This window comes from Pseudorca crassidens, chromosome 11 (genome assembly GCF_039906515.1).
Source record: "Pseudorca crassidens isolate mPseCra1 chromosome 11, mPseCra1.hap1, whole genome shotgun sequence".
Classification (NCBI taxonomy): Eukaryota; Metazoa; Chordata; class Mammalia; order Artiodactyla; family Delphinidae; genus Pseudorca; species Pseudorca crassidens.
The window spans coordinates 8177914-8197168 of NC_090306.1; the positions used below are offsets into that span (position 1 = coordinate 8177914).

At 34.4% G+C, this 19255-nt stretch overlaps 1 protein-coding gene across 1 annotated transcript in view; it reads left to right on the forward strand.

The window, feature by feature from the left end:
- The first annotated feature begins 1772 nt into the window (after positions 1-1772).
- Positions 1773-19255, forward strand: part of LOC137201624 (natural killer cells antigen CD94-like) — a 67296-nt gene continuing 49813 nt past the window's right edge. The window contains exons 1-4 of the mRNA XM_067695681.1: positions 1773-1964; positions 3301-3393; positions 3541-3603; positions 5045-5196. Coding sequence (XP_067551782.1) covers positions 1934-1964; positions 3301-3393; positions 3541-3603; positions 5045-5196 — 339 coding nt within the window. The 5' untranslated portion in view covers positions 1773-1933. The remainder of the gene's footprint in view (positions 1965-3300; positions 3394-3540; positions 3604-5044; positions 5197-19255) is intronic.

A 19255-nucleotide genomic window follows, 5' to 3' on the forward strand; every position in this document is an offset into this window, starting at 1 on the left:
TGGCACAAAAACAGAAAGACAGATCAATGGAACAGGATAGAAAGCCCAGAGATAAACCCATGCACATATGGTCACCTTATCTTTGATAAAGGAGGCAGGAATGTACAGTGGAGAAAGGACAGCCTCTTCAATAAGTGGTGCTGGGAAAACTGGACAGGTACATGTCGAAGTATGAGATTAGATCACTCCCTAACACCATACACAAAAATAAGCTCAAAATGGATTAAAGACCTAAATGTAAGGCCAGAAACGATCAAACTGGTAGAGGAAAACATAGGCAGAACACTCTATGACATAAATCACAGCAACGTCCTTTTTGACCCACCTCCTAGAGAAATGGAAATAAAAACAAAACTAAACAAATGGGACCTAATGAAACTTCAAAGCTTTTGCACAGCAAGGAAACCATAAACAAGACCAAAACACAACCCTCAGAATGGGAGAAAATATTTGCAAATGAAGCAACTGACAAAGGATTAATCTCCAAAATTTACAAGCAGCTCATGCAGCTCAATAACAAAAAAACAAACAATCCAATCCAAAAATGGGCACAAGACATAAATAGACATTTCTCCAAAGAAGATATACAGACTGCCAACAAACACATGAAAGAATGCTCAACATCATTAATCAGTAGAGAAATGCAAATCAAAACTACAATGAGATATCATCTCACACCAGTCAGAATGGCCATCATCAAAAAATCTACAAACAATAAATGCTGGAGAGGGTGTGGAGAAAAGGGAACCCTCTTGCACTGTTGGTGGGAATGTAAATTTATACAGCTACTGTGGAGAACAGTATGGAGGTTCCTTAAAGAACTACAAATAGAACTACCATATGACCCAGCAATCCCACTACTGGGCATATACCCTGAGAAAACCATAATTCAAAAAGAGTCATGTACCAAAATGTTCATTGCAGCTCTATTTACAATAGCCCAGAGATGGAAACAACCTAAGTGTCCGTCATCGGATGAATGGATAAAGAAGATGTGGCACATATATACAATGGAATATTACTCAGCTATAAAAAGATATGAAACTGAGCTATTTGTAATGAGGTGGATAGACCTAGAGTCTGTCATACAGAGTGAAGTAAGTCAGAAAGAGAAAGACAAATACCGTATGCTAACACATATATATGGAATTTAAGAAAAAAAAATGTCATGAAGAACCTAGGGATAAGACAGGAATAAAGACACAGACCTACTAGAGAATGGACTTGAGGATATGGGGAGGGGGAAGGGTAAGCTGTGACAAAGCGAGAGAGAGGCATGGACATATATACACTAACAAACGTAAGGTAGATAGCTAGTGGGAAGCAGCCGCATAGCACAAGGATATCAGGTCAGTGCTTTGTGACCGCCTGGAGGGGTGGGATATGGAGGGTGGGAGGGAGGGAGACGCAAGAGGGAAGAGATATGGGAACATATGTATACGTATAACTGATTCACTTTGTTATAAAGCAGAAACTAACACACCATTGTAAAGCAATTATACTCCAATAAAGATGTTTAAAAAAAAAGATGTAGAAAAATAAAAAAATAAAAAGTAAAAAGTAAATAAATAAATATTTTAGAAAAAGGAAACTTATGTGTGGAATTTTATTATACCAAGTAAATTTACCATTAAACATGAAAAAAACTTCCTGTCACCTTCTTTTGTGATAGTCAAAGGGTGTGCATTGCACAAGTTCAGTGAGAATTTCCTGTATTGTGGTTCCAGAAACATTTTAGAAGATAGTGATTTTACTGCTTCTTGTTCATACTACACATCTGTGTCTCATCAGCAGATGATGCACGCACACTTGAATACACAAGTTTTCTTTTTTAAAAAATTTCTTCATACACAACTTTCAGGTTCCTTAGCCTACAGCTCAGCTCCGTGATCTAACCCAGTTCTTGAACAAGCAGCCATCGTGCCTTTCCTGCATGAACACTGGAACAACATTTCATATGGCAGGTATGTGCAGCCCAAGTCATAAAATGAAAAAATTAAAATAACCAGGAAAAATATCTTGTGGGTATGGCTAATTTGAGGCAACGCTGTAGGACAAAAGTATACATTTTTAGGCTCCCCATGTATCTGTACTTTCTACTTTAATTTCATTTTTCTGATTCTTCATTCTGTAACTTAGAAATGATTTTGTGAAGATTTTTCCAACAGGTTTAAAGAGTGGATTCTGACAGGGATAGCTCTAAATTCTGATTGGCATCTGAATTTACCAGGAAAAATATAAACAACATAATTCTAGCATGAAAATATATAGAGAATGTTAAATATTATCAACAAAATGTTTAAAAGTGTTTTTTTTTTAATTTACCATTTGTGTTGTGACATCCCCCAAACCACCCAGATTAACAGTTTGACACATTGAACTGTTGTGAATGATGACACCCTTTGGGAGTACTCTAATGTTAATGCAGAATCTCCTGATGCTAAATTATTTTAGGGGAAATGCCTGTGAGCAAGTAATTTTTGGTATGAGAAGACGTAATACATGTTAAAAATGGTTCCTGTAAAAAAGTGGTTTTTTACATATCATAATTCAATGTACTGTGAAATGAACTCAGGTTCCCAAGTTATTAGCGCTACATTGGTTGGGGAACCTCTCATCACACCATGTCTTCTCTTCACAGTACAGCCTCTACAAAGCTATGAGCAGCCTGACATTTCTCAGAGTAGCAAATACACTGAGATTAGCAGAAGGACACACTCCCAAGTAGTATTAATATTATTGTAACAATGATGGAATACATGTCATTTAAATGAAAGACTCTGGGTCTAGACAAACTTTCATTTGATTTCTGACTTGGGTACTTAATAGCTCTGATTCCTTGAGAAAATAACATTATTAATGGATCCTACATTTTCTCAGCTACCTAATGGGAATCAGATTCTCTATCTTGTGATTTTTTTGTTGCTGTTACAAAACTAAGAGTTTGTTATATCAGCCCACAAGACCGAACTTGGTGCCTGTTGATCTCTTTTTACTACAGATCTCTAAACTTCTTTGTCAAATTTAAAAATAAGTGGTAAGTACAGTTTGATAAGATAGAGCTGATAAAGAGGAAAAGGTATGGCTAATCTCACTGAAGAATAAAGTACATCATATAAAATTTTTGGTATTGGGTGGAGTTCTAAATGGAATGTCTTCATTTTCCAACATTTCATTGACAAAATTATGGGGTTATTAAACCAAGGAACTTTTTGGATTCTCTCACTGGTTTCTGCTTTTAAGAACTTCAGCTCCTGTGTTTGTTCTTTAAATCTTTACCCTATCTCTCTTTCTTTATAGCTTTTCAGACCACTCGATGGAGGCTGATTTCTGGGGTCTTAGGAGTAACGTGCCTTTTGTTGGTGGCTGCTTTGCGAGTTTTGTTGAAAAATTGTAAGTTTTTCTAATCAAGACTATATAAAAAGATCAAAATTGTGATGAAACTGTCTTACAATAAAGGTTTCATTTTGCTAATGTGTAATATTTTGTTATTTCATAAATCTGTGTCTGATGAAGTAAATTTCTAATTACTTCTTACAGCATTTACTAAACAAAATGTTCAGCCGACATTCTCTCCAGGACCCTCCACAGATCTCCAGGAAGGTGGGTTCCATACTTTGGAAAACTTTAGTGCTGTTAGAGAATGAAATATTCTTGTTTTTCTCACACAGAAGCATGAAGGGATATTATGCTTAGGAATAGAAATTACAGGATAGTCTCATTTTATTGCTAACTTAGTTTATTAAATTACATTGAATGTGTGTCATTTATATATTAAGTAATAAGGAAAATATTAGCCGGAAGTGACCTATTTTTCCTATGTGATTGCTCATGTTTAAGTAACAAAAGCAAATTACAGTAAATATTGTAGCTGATCCTAAGTGCCTGCTTGTGTTTCATAACACATACTTTGATACCTCTTTACCTGTACCTCCGCTTCTTCCATAACTCAGAAAGAAGCACAGAGATTTCTGCAATTCTAAACTCTACTTAACCAGTGAACGTCAGCTCAAAGATATTTTTAAACATATCTTTTCCTAAATGATGTCTCATCATCTTCTGTGTTCATATAGCACTTCATTCATATCTTTTTTCCCTCAGCGTTTTTCCAACTTTATTGAGATATAATTGACATATGACATCGTGTAAGTTTAAAGTGTACAATGATTCACTTATTACAATATTATTGCCACCATAGCATTAACTAACACCTCCATCATGTCACACAACTATCATGTCTTTTTGTGGTGAGAATGTTTAAGAAGCTCTCTTGTAGCAACTCTCCCAAGTATATAATACAGTACTGTTAACTCTAGTTATAATGATGCACAGTAGATCCCTAAAACTTAATCATCTTCTAAATGGAAGCTCGTACCTTTTGACCAACAGCTCCCCATTTCCCCCACATCCCAGCCCCTGGTAGCCCATTCAACTCTACAATCTCAGCACCACTCATTTGACAAAGATTTGAGTGCCTACCACATAATATGACTTTTATCACTGAGGATGGTAAATGTTGAAGACACTATCACTAGTAAACTGGACGGTCAGACTTCAAGCTAAGTGCTTTATTAACTTCATTTAGAAATAAAATATCCAGAATTATTTTCTGACTCAGGAAATATGCTAAAATGCTTTCCTCCTTTAAATATCTCTTTTTTCTAGTTCACTTTTAATTACACAGCAGAGATCAACTTTGGGTCACTTCCTCAAAAGAGGTTCTTCTAACCGCCCCCCATCCTATACTCTGCTACACAGTATTTTAACATACTGAATTTCTTGTGTATACTTACACAAATTATCATTAAATATAATTCATAAATGACTGAAATTTGTATAATTCTGTCTCTATCTCTAGACTATAATCTTCATGAGGAAGAAGGGTCATGTCTGAGTCATTCAGATTAATATCCCCTGAACTGTGGTGTATGCAGTAAATTCTCAAAGAATAGTTGTAGAAAACATTAAATAACAAATGAGTAAATAGCACTGAAAACAACGGAATCGCCAATGTCATCAAGTCATGTTTTGTTTTTTCTCTTAGGATCTGGCAGCTGTTCTTGCCGAGAAAAGTGGATTGGCTACCAATGCAGCTGTTACTTCCTTTCTAGTGAATCAAAAACATGGAAAGACAGTAGAAATTTTTGTGTTTCTCAGAATTCCAGTCTACTTCAGATACAAGACAGAAATGAACTGGCATGTATTTAATTCTGATTTTTCTACAATTTTTTTGACCTAGGAAAATATTATCTAAGTAAGCTGAATACTTTGATTCAAGTCTTTAATCAGATAGTAAATAGGCAGTTATATTTGAACTAATTTCCTACACTTTGAAACAGTCAATATACACAAAATTTCTCAAAGATTTACATTATAGGAATGTGACAGATAAAGTACAAGAAACTTTTTAGAGAGAATTCAAAGAATAAATAATAGATCATTATTTTTATTCAAAGGACTTTGAAGTTTTAGTTCATTAATTGAATTTATAATTTGTTTTGTAATTATATAGCTTTTGTTATCACTCTTGGAATGAATATGAAGAATATTATAAAACAATTACCCAACTCTTAAGAAAAAGTGAAAATTTTCTCTAGCTCCATGCAGAACCTGTGCTAAGATTTATCCCTCAAGATACTGTTGGTTTGGGATCAAATTTGATTGCTGATCCCCTGTGAAGGAAGTGTTCCATGAAAGCTCTAATTCCCTTTATGACGTTTTTCATTCTTTCAAGAAGTGAGATTTTGTGGTACGTTTTCCTCCATAAATGAATGGGCCTGATGAATGAGAACTATGAGGCATGTGACTTGACTATACCTCCTAAATTAAAAGTTAAAAATGATTTTAGTTTGTATAATTGAAAAACTGAATCTGACTTTCTTAAAAGTCACTGACTTTCTTAAAAGTACCTGATCCCTAGAGTAGATTCAAAATAGATTAATATGTTGGTCTTTGTTTCCAAACAGCATTTTATGAACTCCATTTCCTATTATTACTGGATTGGACTCTCTTACAGTGAAGAACATCATGCCTGGTTGTGGGAGGATAATTCTAATGTCTCCCAAGATCTGTAAGTTTCTGGCACTCAAAACCTTTTTCTGTTCTTTTTGAGTTTATCCTTAGATCTGATCAGAGAACGTAACATCCAGGAACACTGTAGGTAAGATATCCTGTTTAGGACGTGAGAATACAGAAAAGAGAATTGATACAACAGAATAACAATTTTAGTCCCAACCACAACACCCAAGTGTATGCTCAAGTGAGATGAAGTTAGTGTACTTGTGACTCTAAAAGAGCTTTTGATATATGCGTTTATTTCCTGCCTTGGTACAAGCACTTGGATATGTATGTACATATACAGATTCTCACATACACAAAAGCCATCCAGAGAAAAGAGTATATCCACTATTTTCCTTATTCTGGTGGAGCCCAATATTCTCAGCATCATCCCATATTTCAAACATTCTGGGCTTATTTTCTGTGTATTTGTAATCTTCAAATCTCATTTTCATTCATAAACATGGGATTTACAGTATCATACAATGACAGGTTTTATGCTCTGATTTTTTCCCTAGACTAGATTAGCAGATGCATCTTAGAAGTAAAGTATATAACATACCAAAACCATTAAAAACAACAGCAAAAACAAAAAAATCCCCAACTTCATTGCTATTGATTATTGATGCAATAGCTGAGTTTTTGTAACATTGTACTCTGAAATTGTGAAAACTGACTTGAATGAAAAAAAGATAATGTCTCAATGTGGTAATATCTCATTAAAATGCTTTTAAAATGTCTGTAGTTCTATCATTTAACAAAAACATCATCCTTGAACATTCTCATTTCCTTTTCCCAATATATTAAAACATTATTCTTCATTACAGATTTCCATCCTTTCACCCTCTAAATCCAAAGAACTGCATAATATATGACCCAAGCGGAGGAGTTTCGGATACAGACTGTGGGAGTCAACATCGTTATGTCTGTAAGCAACAGCTTATTTAGATGTCTCTTGGGGCAGAAGGGGTGTGCAATGAAGATTCAGTGTACTTAGAATGGTAACATATATTACTAACTACCTACTTCTGGGATCTGTAAAATGTTTCAAATTGTGTCTTATCAATCATAATTTTCATGTATTTGAAAATGTGTTTAAATTTTTTATCAAGATATAATTGACATATTACATTAGCTTCAAGTATACAACATAACAATAACTAGACACTAGGTCTAATTAACATCCATCATCATATATAGTTATAATTTTTAAATTTTGCCGTGTGTCTTAAAATGGATGAAAGGTGTGCCTACACCTAAAATTATAGTCCAGACAAGTAATTTCATGAATATTAATGTATATGGTAAAGAGTGAATTTAATAGTTTATGCATATGTTCTTGGAAACTCTCTGCAGAAATTTAAATAAAACTTAATTCATGCCAAATAATATATATCACATCGTATCAGTCCTTTGTGTGGCGTACTGAGTTGAGAAGTCCCATCCTCATCTCTCTTTTTCCGGAAGTAAAAATAATTTTAGTGTTCCTTTTCAGTTCTTTGTGGATTTCTATACATCTATATGTTCTAATTTAGAGCTGGAAGTGCCATATAATAGTTTCTTCATATGTGTCACCTGGCCTCAGAGGGGAACACATTTGTGTGTCTTCTCTTGATGCTACAGAGTTCTGCAGAACAGTTGGAAGTCTCTGGCCAAATATATGGTCTCACGTGATTGCTTTCATATTTTGCAAGAGGCAAGGGCATCTAAGCCCTGATCATATAAATTTATAATACTTATTTCTTTACTCCACCTATCTTTCTTGCCTATGCTTATCCATCAGTAAAAAAAAAGCCATTCTTACATGTACATTGAAGATTTTAATCTCTAGCCAGTCCCCAAAGCCTTTTCCTAAAAGTATGTACCAAAAACTAAATACTGTAAGATGTTACAGAAAAACCCAAATGAACTTTTGGGCCAACCCAATAATTACCCTTTTTTTGGGGGGGGTGGAGGAGGGGCTAGCTCATTTTATTGAAGGATTTCTAAATAGGTAAAAGAAAGGGTGGGAACACAATGAGTTCTGATGCCCGTCTGACCTGGAAGAGATTTTCCCAACCTCACAGATATCAAAAGCCAATTCCCTTTTTGTAATTGTTGCATCTACATCTTAAAAATTGTGTATTGACATCTATATTTGCTCTCTAGTTTTATATTTTAATTAAATAATAATAATTAAGAACCCAAAGTTGATTTTTAAAATACAAAGAGTCAGGAAGAGGAAAGAGCCTCTTATGTTTTATTTCTCAAAATATAAATATAATAGTACTACAACTTGAACTCTTCACATTCTTGTATGCAGGTTGACTTAGGAAAAATGCACTTAAGTTATACTATGCAAAATTCAGGATAGACTATAACATCTTTCAAATGTTTAACTTGGACTAAGTGAACATGCATTGCACTTTCTAGATATTTGAAATGTTTTGCCTGTGCTGTCCATGTGATTTTCATAATAATATAGTTTAATTGAATTTAAGAAGAACATTATAGGCAACCTTATAATGAAAATAAATACTTTTCTGTTCCAACTGTCCCATCAATCTGTCCTCTTCCCACAAAAATTTCCTCTGAGTTTTTTGTGTGTTTCTTTGTTTTTTCCTACCTGGAGTAGTTTTCTCTGTAATGAACCAAGGATAGTCTATTTTCATAATTTTTGTCCAGGATGAATCTCAACTGTATTTATTTAGCCACATTAAAGTATAGGTTCAAATTGTTACTTTCATATCATTACACTATGAAGTGTCCAGAGTTCAATCAGCCTTTTTTTTTTTTTTCCTGAGAACTCATGAACATTTATTACAATGCTGCAAGAACAATGAGGGAACGGAAGGTGTTAAATATGACAGATGATGTCTAATTTCAGAGAGTAATCTATGTCAAAATTGTCTCCATCGAGGGAAGAAAATTCCTGTTGCCACCCAATTATAGCTCAGATGTTTTTTTAAGCTCCCATATCTTTTCAGGGCATTGTGATGGAAAGTGCTGATTCGAATGAAGAGTACTGGTCACCCATGGCAGTGGCCTGCTCACATCTGGCCCCATCATACTAATCACAGTCAATCCAGGACCATCTGACCCATTTCATTTTTATTATTTTTTCTGCCACTCTTACCTGCATTCTATTTTCCTTCATCCTGAAAATATCTTTGTAGTCCTTGGGATGGGAACAACATTTTTTTTTTTTTTTTTTTTTTTTGCGGTACGCGGGCCTCTCACTGTTGTGGCCTCTCCCGTTGCAGAGCACAGGCTCCGGACGCGCAGGCTCAGCGGCCATGGCTCACGGGCCCAGCTGCTCCGCGGCACGTGGGATATTCCCGGAGCAGGGCACGAACCCGTGTCCCCTGCCTCGGCAGGTGGACTCTCAACCACTGTGCCACCAGGAAAGCCCTAAAATAAGTTAATTCTTAATGTGTAATGAAATATAACATAAAAATAAAGACACTATCATGAAAAAGACAGGGATCTAGGGCATTAGACGTGTGTTTAATTCACAGAGCCACGTTTACTAAGTTAATAATTTCACAAATTGCAAGAAGAAGAAAAGAAACAAAGAAAGAAACGGAGAAAGACAGAAAAAAAGGGGGAGAGGGAGGGAGGGAGGAAGACAAAGAATATTAACAAAACCTGGTGTGGGTATTTTAAAAAGTAAAAGAAAATGAAATGCATCTTGTATCAATAATGTAAATCATGTAGTAAAGTTCTTTATAGTGAAGGACTTACAAAGAATAAAATAGTAGGTTCTAAAATTTTAGGAAAAAGACAAGTAAAGAATCTCGCCTCTGAATAACACGAGTGAAAAATAATTTTTTTTCTTTTTGAAATAATCACTACTGAATATGTAAGAGCCTTTTATAAATGAAATGTGAATATGAATTACCTTTTGCACCTAAAATTAAACTAAAACTTTTTTTAGTTTATACATACAATATGTAATTTAATTTAAACTTCATTATTAAGTATGTGGAAAATGTGGGTATTATTTTATTTCTTATTTATGTATTATTTAGGTAAATATTTATTATTATTTTATGGGTGAAGAAATTAAATCTTAGAGGCGGCCAAAATCATACTGCTTATTCAGTATAAACCTATCAGCTATGAGTAATTTATAATATTTTTAGTTCAAAAAGCACTTTTAAATTTATGTCACTTGAGTTGAATATCATAGAAATCCACTAAGGTAAATATGGCATGTCTTATACCTCTATTTAATAGAAAAGGAAACGTAAGTCCATAGAGGCTGTTATTGTCCCAGATCTCAAAGCTAGAGACTGGTAAAATTTTGATTAAAACCCAGTTCTAACTCCAAATACTAAGGCTGTTATCTCAAATTGTGAGATACATTCCTTTAGGTAGTTATTGAAATGAAGGAGGAAAAAACCTTTCAAGTTTTTGAAGCCAGGATTTAAAATATAACATGACCATAATATAAAATGAACATAAGTGAATCATAGTAAATTACTTTTCTATGACTTATATGCTTGTATCAAATTCTGGGTATCTTAAAATTGTACAGAAAGACCAAACTACATTTATGTGGAAAGTACGTACCCACGCTGTGATGGGCCCACGGATCTCGGACCAACCCCATCATAGAATTATGACTGCCCATCTATCCCACAGATGAATCCAAATGCTTCATTTTTTACAAAGGATTACTGAATAAAATAAAAATGTGAATTTTTTTCCTGTTTCCTCTCCTTGGGGTGAGTTGATATATTTAGATTAGAAAAGTGAGAATACAGAAAACTTTCACCCATGCAGACATGAAAAAGGAAAGAATGGAAATGAGAATTCATATAGAGCCAGGTAAAATTACTTTTAAATTTTCTCTTGCTATAAAATAAAAAACAAAATGTTAAAAAATGTAATAGCTGTTTTTAGTTCACCTACACTAAGATACTTAAAGATGTTTTTCATCACTGATAGTGAATGATAACACACACAGTTTTTGTTTGTTTTTTTTTTTTTTGCGGTACACGGGCCTCTCACTGTTGCGGCCTCTCCCCGTTGCGGAGCACAGGCTCAACGGCCATGGCTCACGGGCCCAGCCACTCCGCGGCATGTGGGATCCTCCTGGACCGGGGCACGAACCCGTGTCCTCTGCATCGGCAGGCAGACTCTCAACCACTGCGCCACCAGGGAAGCCCCACACACAGTTTTTTATTTATAGTCGTCTTATTTTATTTGGTGGTAACTTTATTGGTGGTAATTGCTTTCTTTGCAAGGTAAGTCTGGGTAGGATATATGAATTTTTGTTGAATGAGTTTTTCTAGTATACTTTAATTAAAGTTCTGTCCACATCGTTGTCATCATTTACAAGTTATCGTTGTCATCATTAACAAAACTAATCTCACATTTGTTAATATAGTAACATCTTAACATTGCCTAGCAGAGCTCTCAGGAAAAAATAAAAGGTGTTTAATAAATGCGCATAGTGCTTAGATTTTTAAAAATATAAACTGTTCTACATTTGATCATGATAGTTGGAAACAATGAAAATAATTTGTTTCATTTTGAAAGTAAGGTTGTGTGTCACATCTTATAGTAATATCATAACTTCTGATTCTTCAATAAGTATATCCTACTTACCTATCATTAAATAAAGTGGAGCAGAATATACCTCAGAAGTAACAAGTATTCATTGCCTTCAGTAAGTCAATTCAAACACTTAAGAAACAATTAGAATTACCTTATAGCGCATATATTTTTAGAAATTTTCTTGAGGTTAAAACCTCAAGAGTTTCTTATTTATTAAACAATAGTTGTTAGAAACACACACACAAACACACACAGACACACACCTGATTAGAGAAGGAAGGTCCTGATTCTTGTGGATAAGAGCCTCCTGAAAAAATTAGACCTGTCCTGAGTTCCTGATTTAGATTCGATACTAGCAATATCCAGTCAATTCTGATCCCTGAAAAGGATATGACAAGTGTTATTCTAATCTCATCTTTCTGTTGAAAAAGCATAGCACAAACCACAGTGCTTCCACCTCTCACGACACAGAAAATTTCCCTTTTTGGTGGAATAAATGTTAGGTCCTAACATCACTTTAGGACTTAAAAATGGTGAATTCAGTGATAAGAAGTCACCAGAGTTTTAAGAAACAAATGGTGGGATCACATAATCTCTTTCTGAATTTTTTTCAAAAGTGAAAAATTTGTAATAAAATATGGTTATAAGTACTTTGTGGAAAAAATAGAGAAAAAATTAAACTTCTTAATCATTTTGTGCATAGGCTTTTATAAGTTTGAGTGGAATTAAGTATGCTGTATCATATAAGCTGAAACAACAGAGAGATAGCTTTCATATATATACTACATAGGTACATACCTACATGTATATGCATACATATGTATATATGCATATGTGTGTATTTATATGACCTTTTAATAATGAAAATATAAGTGTATACAAGATAAAAATTCCATGATGAATCATCATATGCCTAATTTAAATAATTATCAACTTGTGACCAATATTATTTCAGTTATGATGTATGTGAGTCTCTCAGATCTACCTCTGCTCCTAAATAGGGCTCTTTCCTCCTTCTTCCTTGTGTACACCACTCATTATATTACTCTCTCTTTACTGCTCAGAACAATAGCTCCAAATCCCTTACCACAATAGTAACATAATCAACTAATGTCTTAATGCTCTCATTTTTAGCTATTTATAATTTTTGTTATATTAAGAAATGATGACAGCCAAAAGGAGTTTAAATAGACTGAATGACTAAAAGTAGCATGGTATCCTGGATGGCATAATGGAAGAGAAAATGGATATTAGGTAAAAACTAAAGAAATACAAGTAAAGTATGTTCATTAATAATAATATATCAGTTCATTCATTGTGAAAAATGCACCATGCTAATGTAAGCTGTTAATAATAAGAGAAACTGGACACTGGGTGTATGGGAACACTCTGTACTACTTTTGCACTTTTTCTGTAAATTTAAGACTATTCTAAGATAAAAAGTTTATTTAAAAATAAGTATTGGTGCTTCTTTATAATGTTATATTCTACAGAATAGTAACAATCATTATCTTTATTATTATTATAAATTAGATGGGGCAATTTGAAAAAGAAAACCAAAAAACGACTCTAAAGGGAAACAGCTTAAGAAGGAGTCATTCATATGAACTTTCACTGAACATGCGCTTCTGAAAACAGAACTTCAACCAGTAAATCCACAACCTATTCAGTCAATAAGAGAATTATCAAGCAATAATTTTTAGTCAATAGAACAATTACATAGACACTGTAACTATTTACTATGTACAATGTGTGAGATAATTTAACATAGGTAAAAGTCAATTCTGCAAAGTTTGATAAAGCTATAATAATTTTTATGAAATCAATACATTATTTAAAATCTTCCTATAGGGATAACACAAAAGCCAATTTTTTTTTTTTTTTTTTTTTTTTTTTTTTTTTTGCGGTACGCGGGCCCGTCACTGCCGTGGCCTCACCCGTTGCGGAGCACAGGCTCTGGCCGCGCACGCTCACGGACCCAGCCGCTCCGCGGCACGTGCGATCCTCCCGGACCGGGGCACGAACCCGCGTCCCCTGCATCGGCAGGCGGACTCTCAACCACCGCGCCACCAGGGAAACCCAAGTCAAATATTTTTACAGGAGAGAAATAATAAACTTTCAGGGAAGAAATAATTAAAACATAAAAACTTTCCTAAACTATAGGGGAGAAAGGAATTGTTGCTATTTTTTTTCACTACGACTAGAGTTGTGTTGATGTCCAAATTAGATGAGAATGTGTTAACAGGAAAAGGAAAAGTCAATCTTACTGTGAAAATTGTCACAAAATCCTAAAACAGTACCAAACCAAATCAAACAGTACATAAAACTGTCTAGTCTATAGATGACCAAATTGAGTTTATTTCAGCCTTGTAATAATAATTTTATTTTGGAAGAAAAATTGTTAAATGAAATTTGCTCCAAACAGTAGATTAAAGAAATAAAAGATGAATATACCCAGATGGAATGCATATTTATTATAATTCAACAGCTTTTCATGATAAAAACAATCTTTAGCATGTATATCAGAATCTGTATAAACATCATTCTTAACCTTGAGGTATTAGTAGCTTTTTAGAAAATCATTAAGACAAAATGATAATAATACCACTTCTTTTCAATATCATTGAGGAGATTCTCCAGCACATTTAAGACCACCATAGGAAATTAAAAAGAAAAGGACTTAAAAAAATTTTTTTCTGATGATATATTTATCCACATAGAACATAAAAATATAATTTAATGACCAGTTAATAGAAATAATATTAGTATAACTGAATGTAACATTAATTTGCAAATACTATTAAAGTTCAATAATAAACAGAAATAATTAATTAACTTAACAACCACAACAGAAACACTGTAAGGTACTTATGAGTAAATCTAACAGGAATAGACAAGATCTATATTGAACTTATTGTATAATTTTATAGAAATATTTTCAAAAACAACTAAATTTTGATAGGACCACTGAATCTAATAACGATGTCAATTAATCCTAAAATATTTTAGAGATTCAATTTAATTCCAATTAATATCCCAGGTTATCCTATGTTCATTAATGCAAAATCCAAGAGTAGACGTATCACTATTGAAGAAGAAAAAATGGTGAGGGACTTGTCCTACTAATTTTTAAGACCTTTGCTAAAGCTATGTCCATTACAACAAAGTGACATGAGAACGTAGACAAATCCGATAAATTGAAAGAGAAAAGATACAGACAATGAAAAGCCATGTGAATAGATGAAAAAACAGATGAGGTAGCATTGCAGATAAAGTAGGAAATGAGATACTATTAAATAATTACTGCTGTGAAATTTTTTATGCCAACATAAAAACACACACTTGAATCTCTACTGTATATACATCATATGCAGAACAATTAGGAACTTAAATCACAACCCTGGTGTGCATTAAAAAAATAATATATGAGAGTTGATATCAATTTATAAGATTGATTCAGTATATATTTTATTTATTTTCATTTATTCAAAACATTGAGATAAAGTATAAAGTAAGATAACAAAACATCATAAAATTTTAAGGAAAAGTAAGATATCAAAGTCAAAATTCTTAAAAATATACTAAGGAAATAAGGAAAGCAAATTTGTTGATATGTTTCAACTTGGACAATAAACAATTTTATTCAACATAGGTTTTTTAGTGACAACTATTTGCTGGGTGCTTTTCTAAGCCTTGAAAATGTTAAACAATCTAGGCAAAATTTCTTGCCATCATGGAGTTTACATTTTAGTGTAGGTGATAGAAAAATGGACAAGAAAGTGTGAAACAAGTTCAAGAATAAACAAGATAAGTGAATATGAAACAAGTTGAAGGAAAAAAGAATAATGTTATCTTCTGACAGTCTTTGAGCAAAATTCTTTTCAGCTAATCCACATTTTCCATTGACTATTTTAGAGTAAAATTAGATCTCTATATATGAAATGTAGGCTGACATTTACAACCACATTTTAAAAAAATATTTGGTTTATAAAAGGAAATGAATGTGGGCTTTTTATGGGGAAATCTAAATCACACTTAGTTGAAGAGCTATTTTTTATGTTAGTGGTTTTTTTTGTTTGTTTGTTTGTTTGTTTTTTTGCGGTACGCGGGCCTCTCACTGTTGTGGCCTCTCCCGTTGCGAAGCACAGGCTCCAGACGCGCAGGCTCAGCGGCCATGGCTCACGGGCCCAGCTGCTCCACGGCATGTGGGATCTTCCCGGACTGGGGGACGAACCCGTGTCCCCTACATCGGCAGGCGGACTCCCAACCACTGCGCCACCAGGGAAGCCCTAGTGGCTTTATATTTAACTGATATTATGTGTCTCTTAAATAAAAGACCAAGAAAAAGAGATAGCAATAGGGAAGAAACAGAACATCTGAATATTCTACTATTTCATTTAGTTCAAATAAGAACTTAGAGTCCTGTGGGAAAGTCACAAAACATACCTACAGGTACAGTTTCTGGAAATAGATATAGCTGAGCACGGAGAGCTATGGTGTCATATGTAAAGCCCTGCTACATCAATTGATGGAGTGAGGAAAGGATTCTTTTTCTTTGAAGTGGGGGGGGGGGGGGCAAAGTGTTTTTAATTAATTAATTGAGGCGTGATTGGCATATAACATTATATTAGTTTTAAATATATGACATAATGATTCGATATTTGTATATACTGAAAAATGATCACCACAACATCTAGTTAACATCCTTCTTTAAGGATTCTTAAAGAGATATATTCTGCGTTAGGATGGTGAGTTAAAAAACTTAAAAGGCAGGGGAGAGGTTTCAAAAACTTACTTGTATAAAGAGACAATATAGGGCTTCCCTGGTGGCACAGTGGTTGAGAGTCCGCCTGCCGATGCAGGGGACACGGGTTCGTGCCCCGGTCCGGGAAGATCCCACATGCCGCGGAGCGGCTGGGCCCGTGAGCCATGGCTGCTGAGCCTGCGCGTCCGGAGCCTGTGCTCCACAACGGGAGAGGCCACAGCAGTGAGAGGCCCGCGTACCGCAAAAAAAAAAAAAAAAAAAGAGACAATATGTACAAAGAAATTCCAAAATCTTTCTCAATGCTAAGCATATATTCACCTTGCATCTGTCATCATGGAACATTTATTGAGGATGTGCTGAAGAGTAGTGATGTTTCAGTGACATGTGAAATTGCAGAAAGACATGACATTGCCTTCAGAAAACATACCTTCTAATAAATGGAATAAAACCAACAAAATGAATTTATGCAGAAAGAGTAATTTGAGTACAAAAGTACATGTATAGGTTGCATAAGGACATATTTATCTGACCTTTTAAAACTACTGGATCTAGAAATTTACAATGCTTTGCAAACAGCCTGGGTTCAAGTCATCTAACTGCCACCACTTCCACAAACTATGCAGAAACTAAATTCGTTAAGTGAGAAAAACCACCACGGCCTAATCCACAGGCCTTCTTGGCCAGTAAATAACAGTCTGGTTAACATGACTGAGCCTGTATTAAGCTCTTCCTGTGTACCATAAGGGGAGAAGGTAGTGAGGCACAATGCAATTTTGTGGTGAGAAACAGTCCTCTGGGCAGGATACTGACTTCAAGCTGCGACTCTAAAAGTAGATGTGGTCAGGGATGTTTACTGGACAGTTGCCTAGAAACACAAGCATATGATGTATGGCCATGACCAAGGGAAACTTTTGTAGTCTTGACTTTTCTGTAAATGTGTTTGGATTAATAAGAGACATGACAAAAAGATTCTAAAATTCACATGAGCAATGAAGTGAATAAATGGGACAGGGAGAAACAGAGCTGAGTCTGGATATGCATGGGCATATTGAAGCAGAATTGAAATGCTGAGTGATAAAAAAGTGAAAACTCTGCAAACACACTTGAAAAAATATTTATTCAGAACCTAAATATTTATTCAGAACACTTAGTGGGTATTACGTACTGTGCAAGGAACGTATGCTGCCAACTAGTACATTGTAGTAGAATGAACACAAGGCAGGTAATTCATAAATCTTGAACTTGAGCAGGGAGGGAAAGAGAAGAGATCACCATCTTGGCAACTAACTGATACTGCTTGACACAGTTGCCTGAGCTTGTAATGGATAAATAATTTCTTGGCCCCATCTCGGTTGAAACCTTCTGTAATTCTAAAAATAAACAATTCTACTGAGATGTCATTTCTTTCACAAAGAAATATTTTCATTATATTCACTTAGGCCATGCTAGAAAACTTCATTGTTTGTTTAATATCCATCTATATGATATAATGAAACTGAAAACTTTTCTCCTCCTGTGGTATTAACTTAGAATTTGAGAATAAACAGCATGTAAATAGTAACTCTTTTGAAAATGGCTCTCAAGTGAATCACATGCGTGACTTACAAATTAGAGGACTTCAAATTTCTATTAGCATCCTAGTTATTTTTGTTTGATTGCTTGTTTATTTGCCATTTGACCTCACACTTCCTGCCACAGCAGTAATCTCCACATTCATGGAAAAAAAGAAAGATGCTATTTACAACTTCTGCATCTTGCATCCAAGTGGATTTTGTGTTTACTTCAGTACTTTAAATATCAAAGAATAGTAGAATTGTGTAAATATCATGAAATTTGGACAGTACTTATCCCAGGTGCCCAAGGACACAGAGTTAGGAATAAGACAGCACTTTTCCCAAAGAAAAAGGCTCATTAGTTGAAGATCTAGGTAGAACCAAGGTCTCCCAAGTCACAACTTTTTTTTTTAAATGCACCTAATAGCAGTTGGTCAAATTCTAATTGATGTATTGCTTCTTCATTTGTTCCCAGTAGATTCATTTGTGTACACAAGAATAAAAATGCATTCAATTTAAGCTCTACAGTTCTCACATTATCCTCTTGGAGAGTTTGAAAATAACTACTAAAAGCTTACAATGTTCCTTCTGTGGTGTTAGCCCATCTCCTGGAGCCTTTTTAAACTGCATTAATTTTTTTCTCCATTATTTTACACAGAATTAACAACATCAAAGCACAACAGAATATATAAATAAACATACAAATAGGAAACTGCTGTATTTTCATGAAGGCTGTTTCTTGTTTCTTGTTTGAGCTAGTATCTGTTAAGGATTTCTGTGTGTCAAGCATATTGTTTGGCAATGGATATACATAGTTTAATAAAGTATACAGCACAATCCCTATCATCGAATTGTCCACAATCTATTAAAGGCATAGACATAAGCATATGGTTTTAAATTAATATGTAATTTGCAATGGTAGATACAATTACTGGGTAGTAGAGAAGCTAGGATTATACATAACAATTTTGCAATGGATGACCAGTATCGACTATGAGGAAATGGTGTTAGGGAAGATGTCCTTGATTAGGTGATTTAGAGGGAGTGTTTTTTAAAACAATATGTTAGATATCAAGTGGAACGGGGTTAACACATACCAAGAATTGAAGATGGAAATGACAAAGACTCAGAAGAAAGAGACAGTAAAATGAATAAAGAGAGCTATACACACTCCAGTACTGTTGGTTTATTAGGTGGGGTTATGAATATCTGGAGATGGATGGAACCTGGAACAGTCTGGAAGGACAAGGAGTGGGTGTGTGTGAGTGAGAAGAAAGATTCATAATCTAAGCTTGAATAGCACCATACAGTCAGTAAAAGCCCTTTGAGGAGTTTT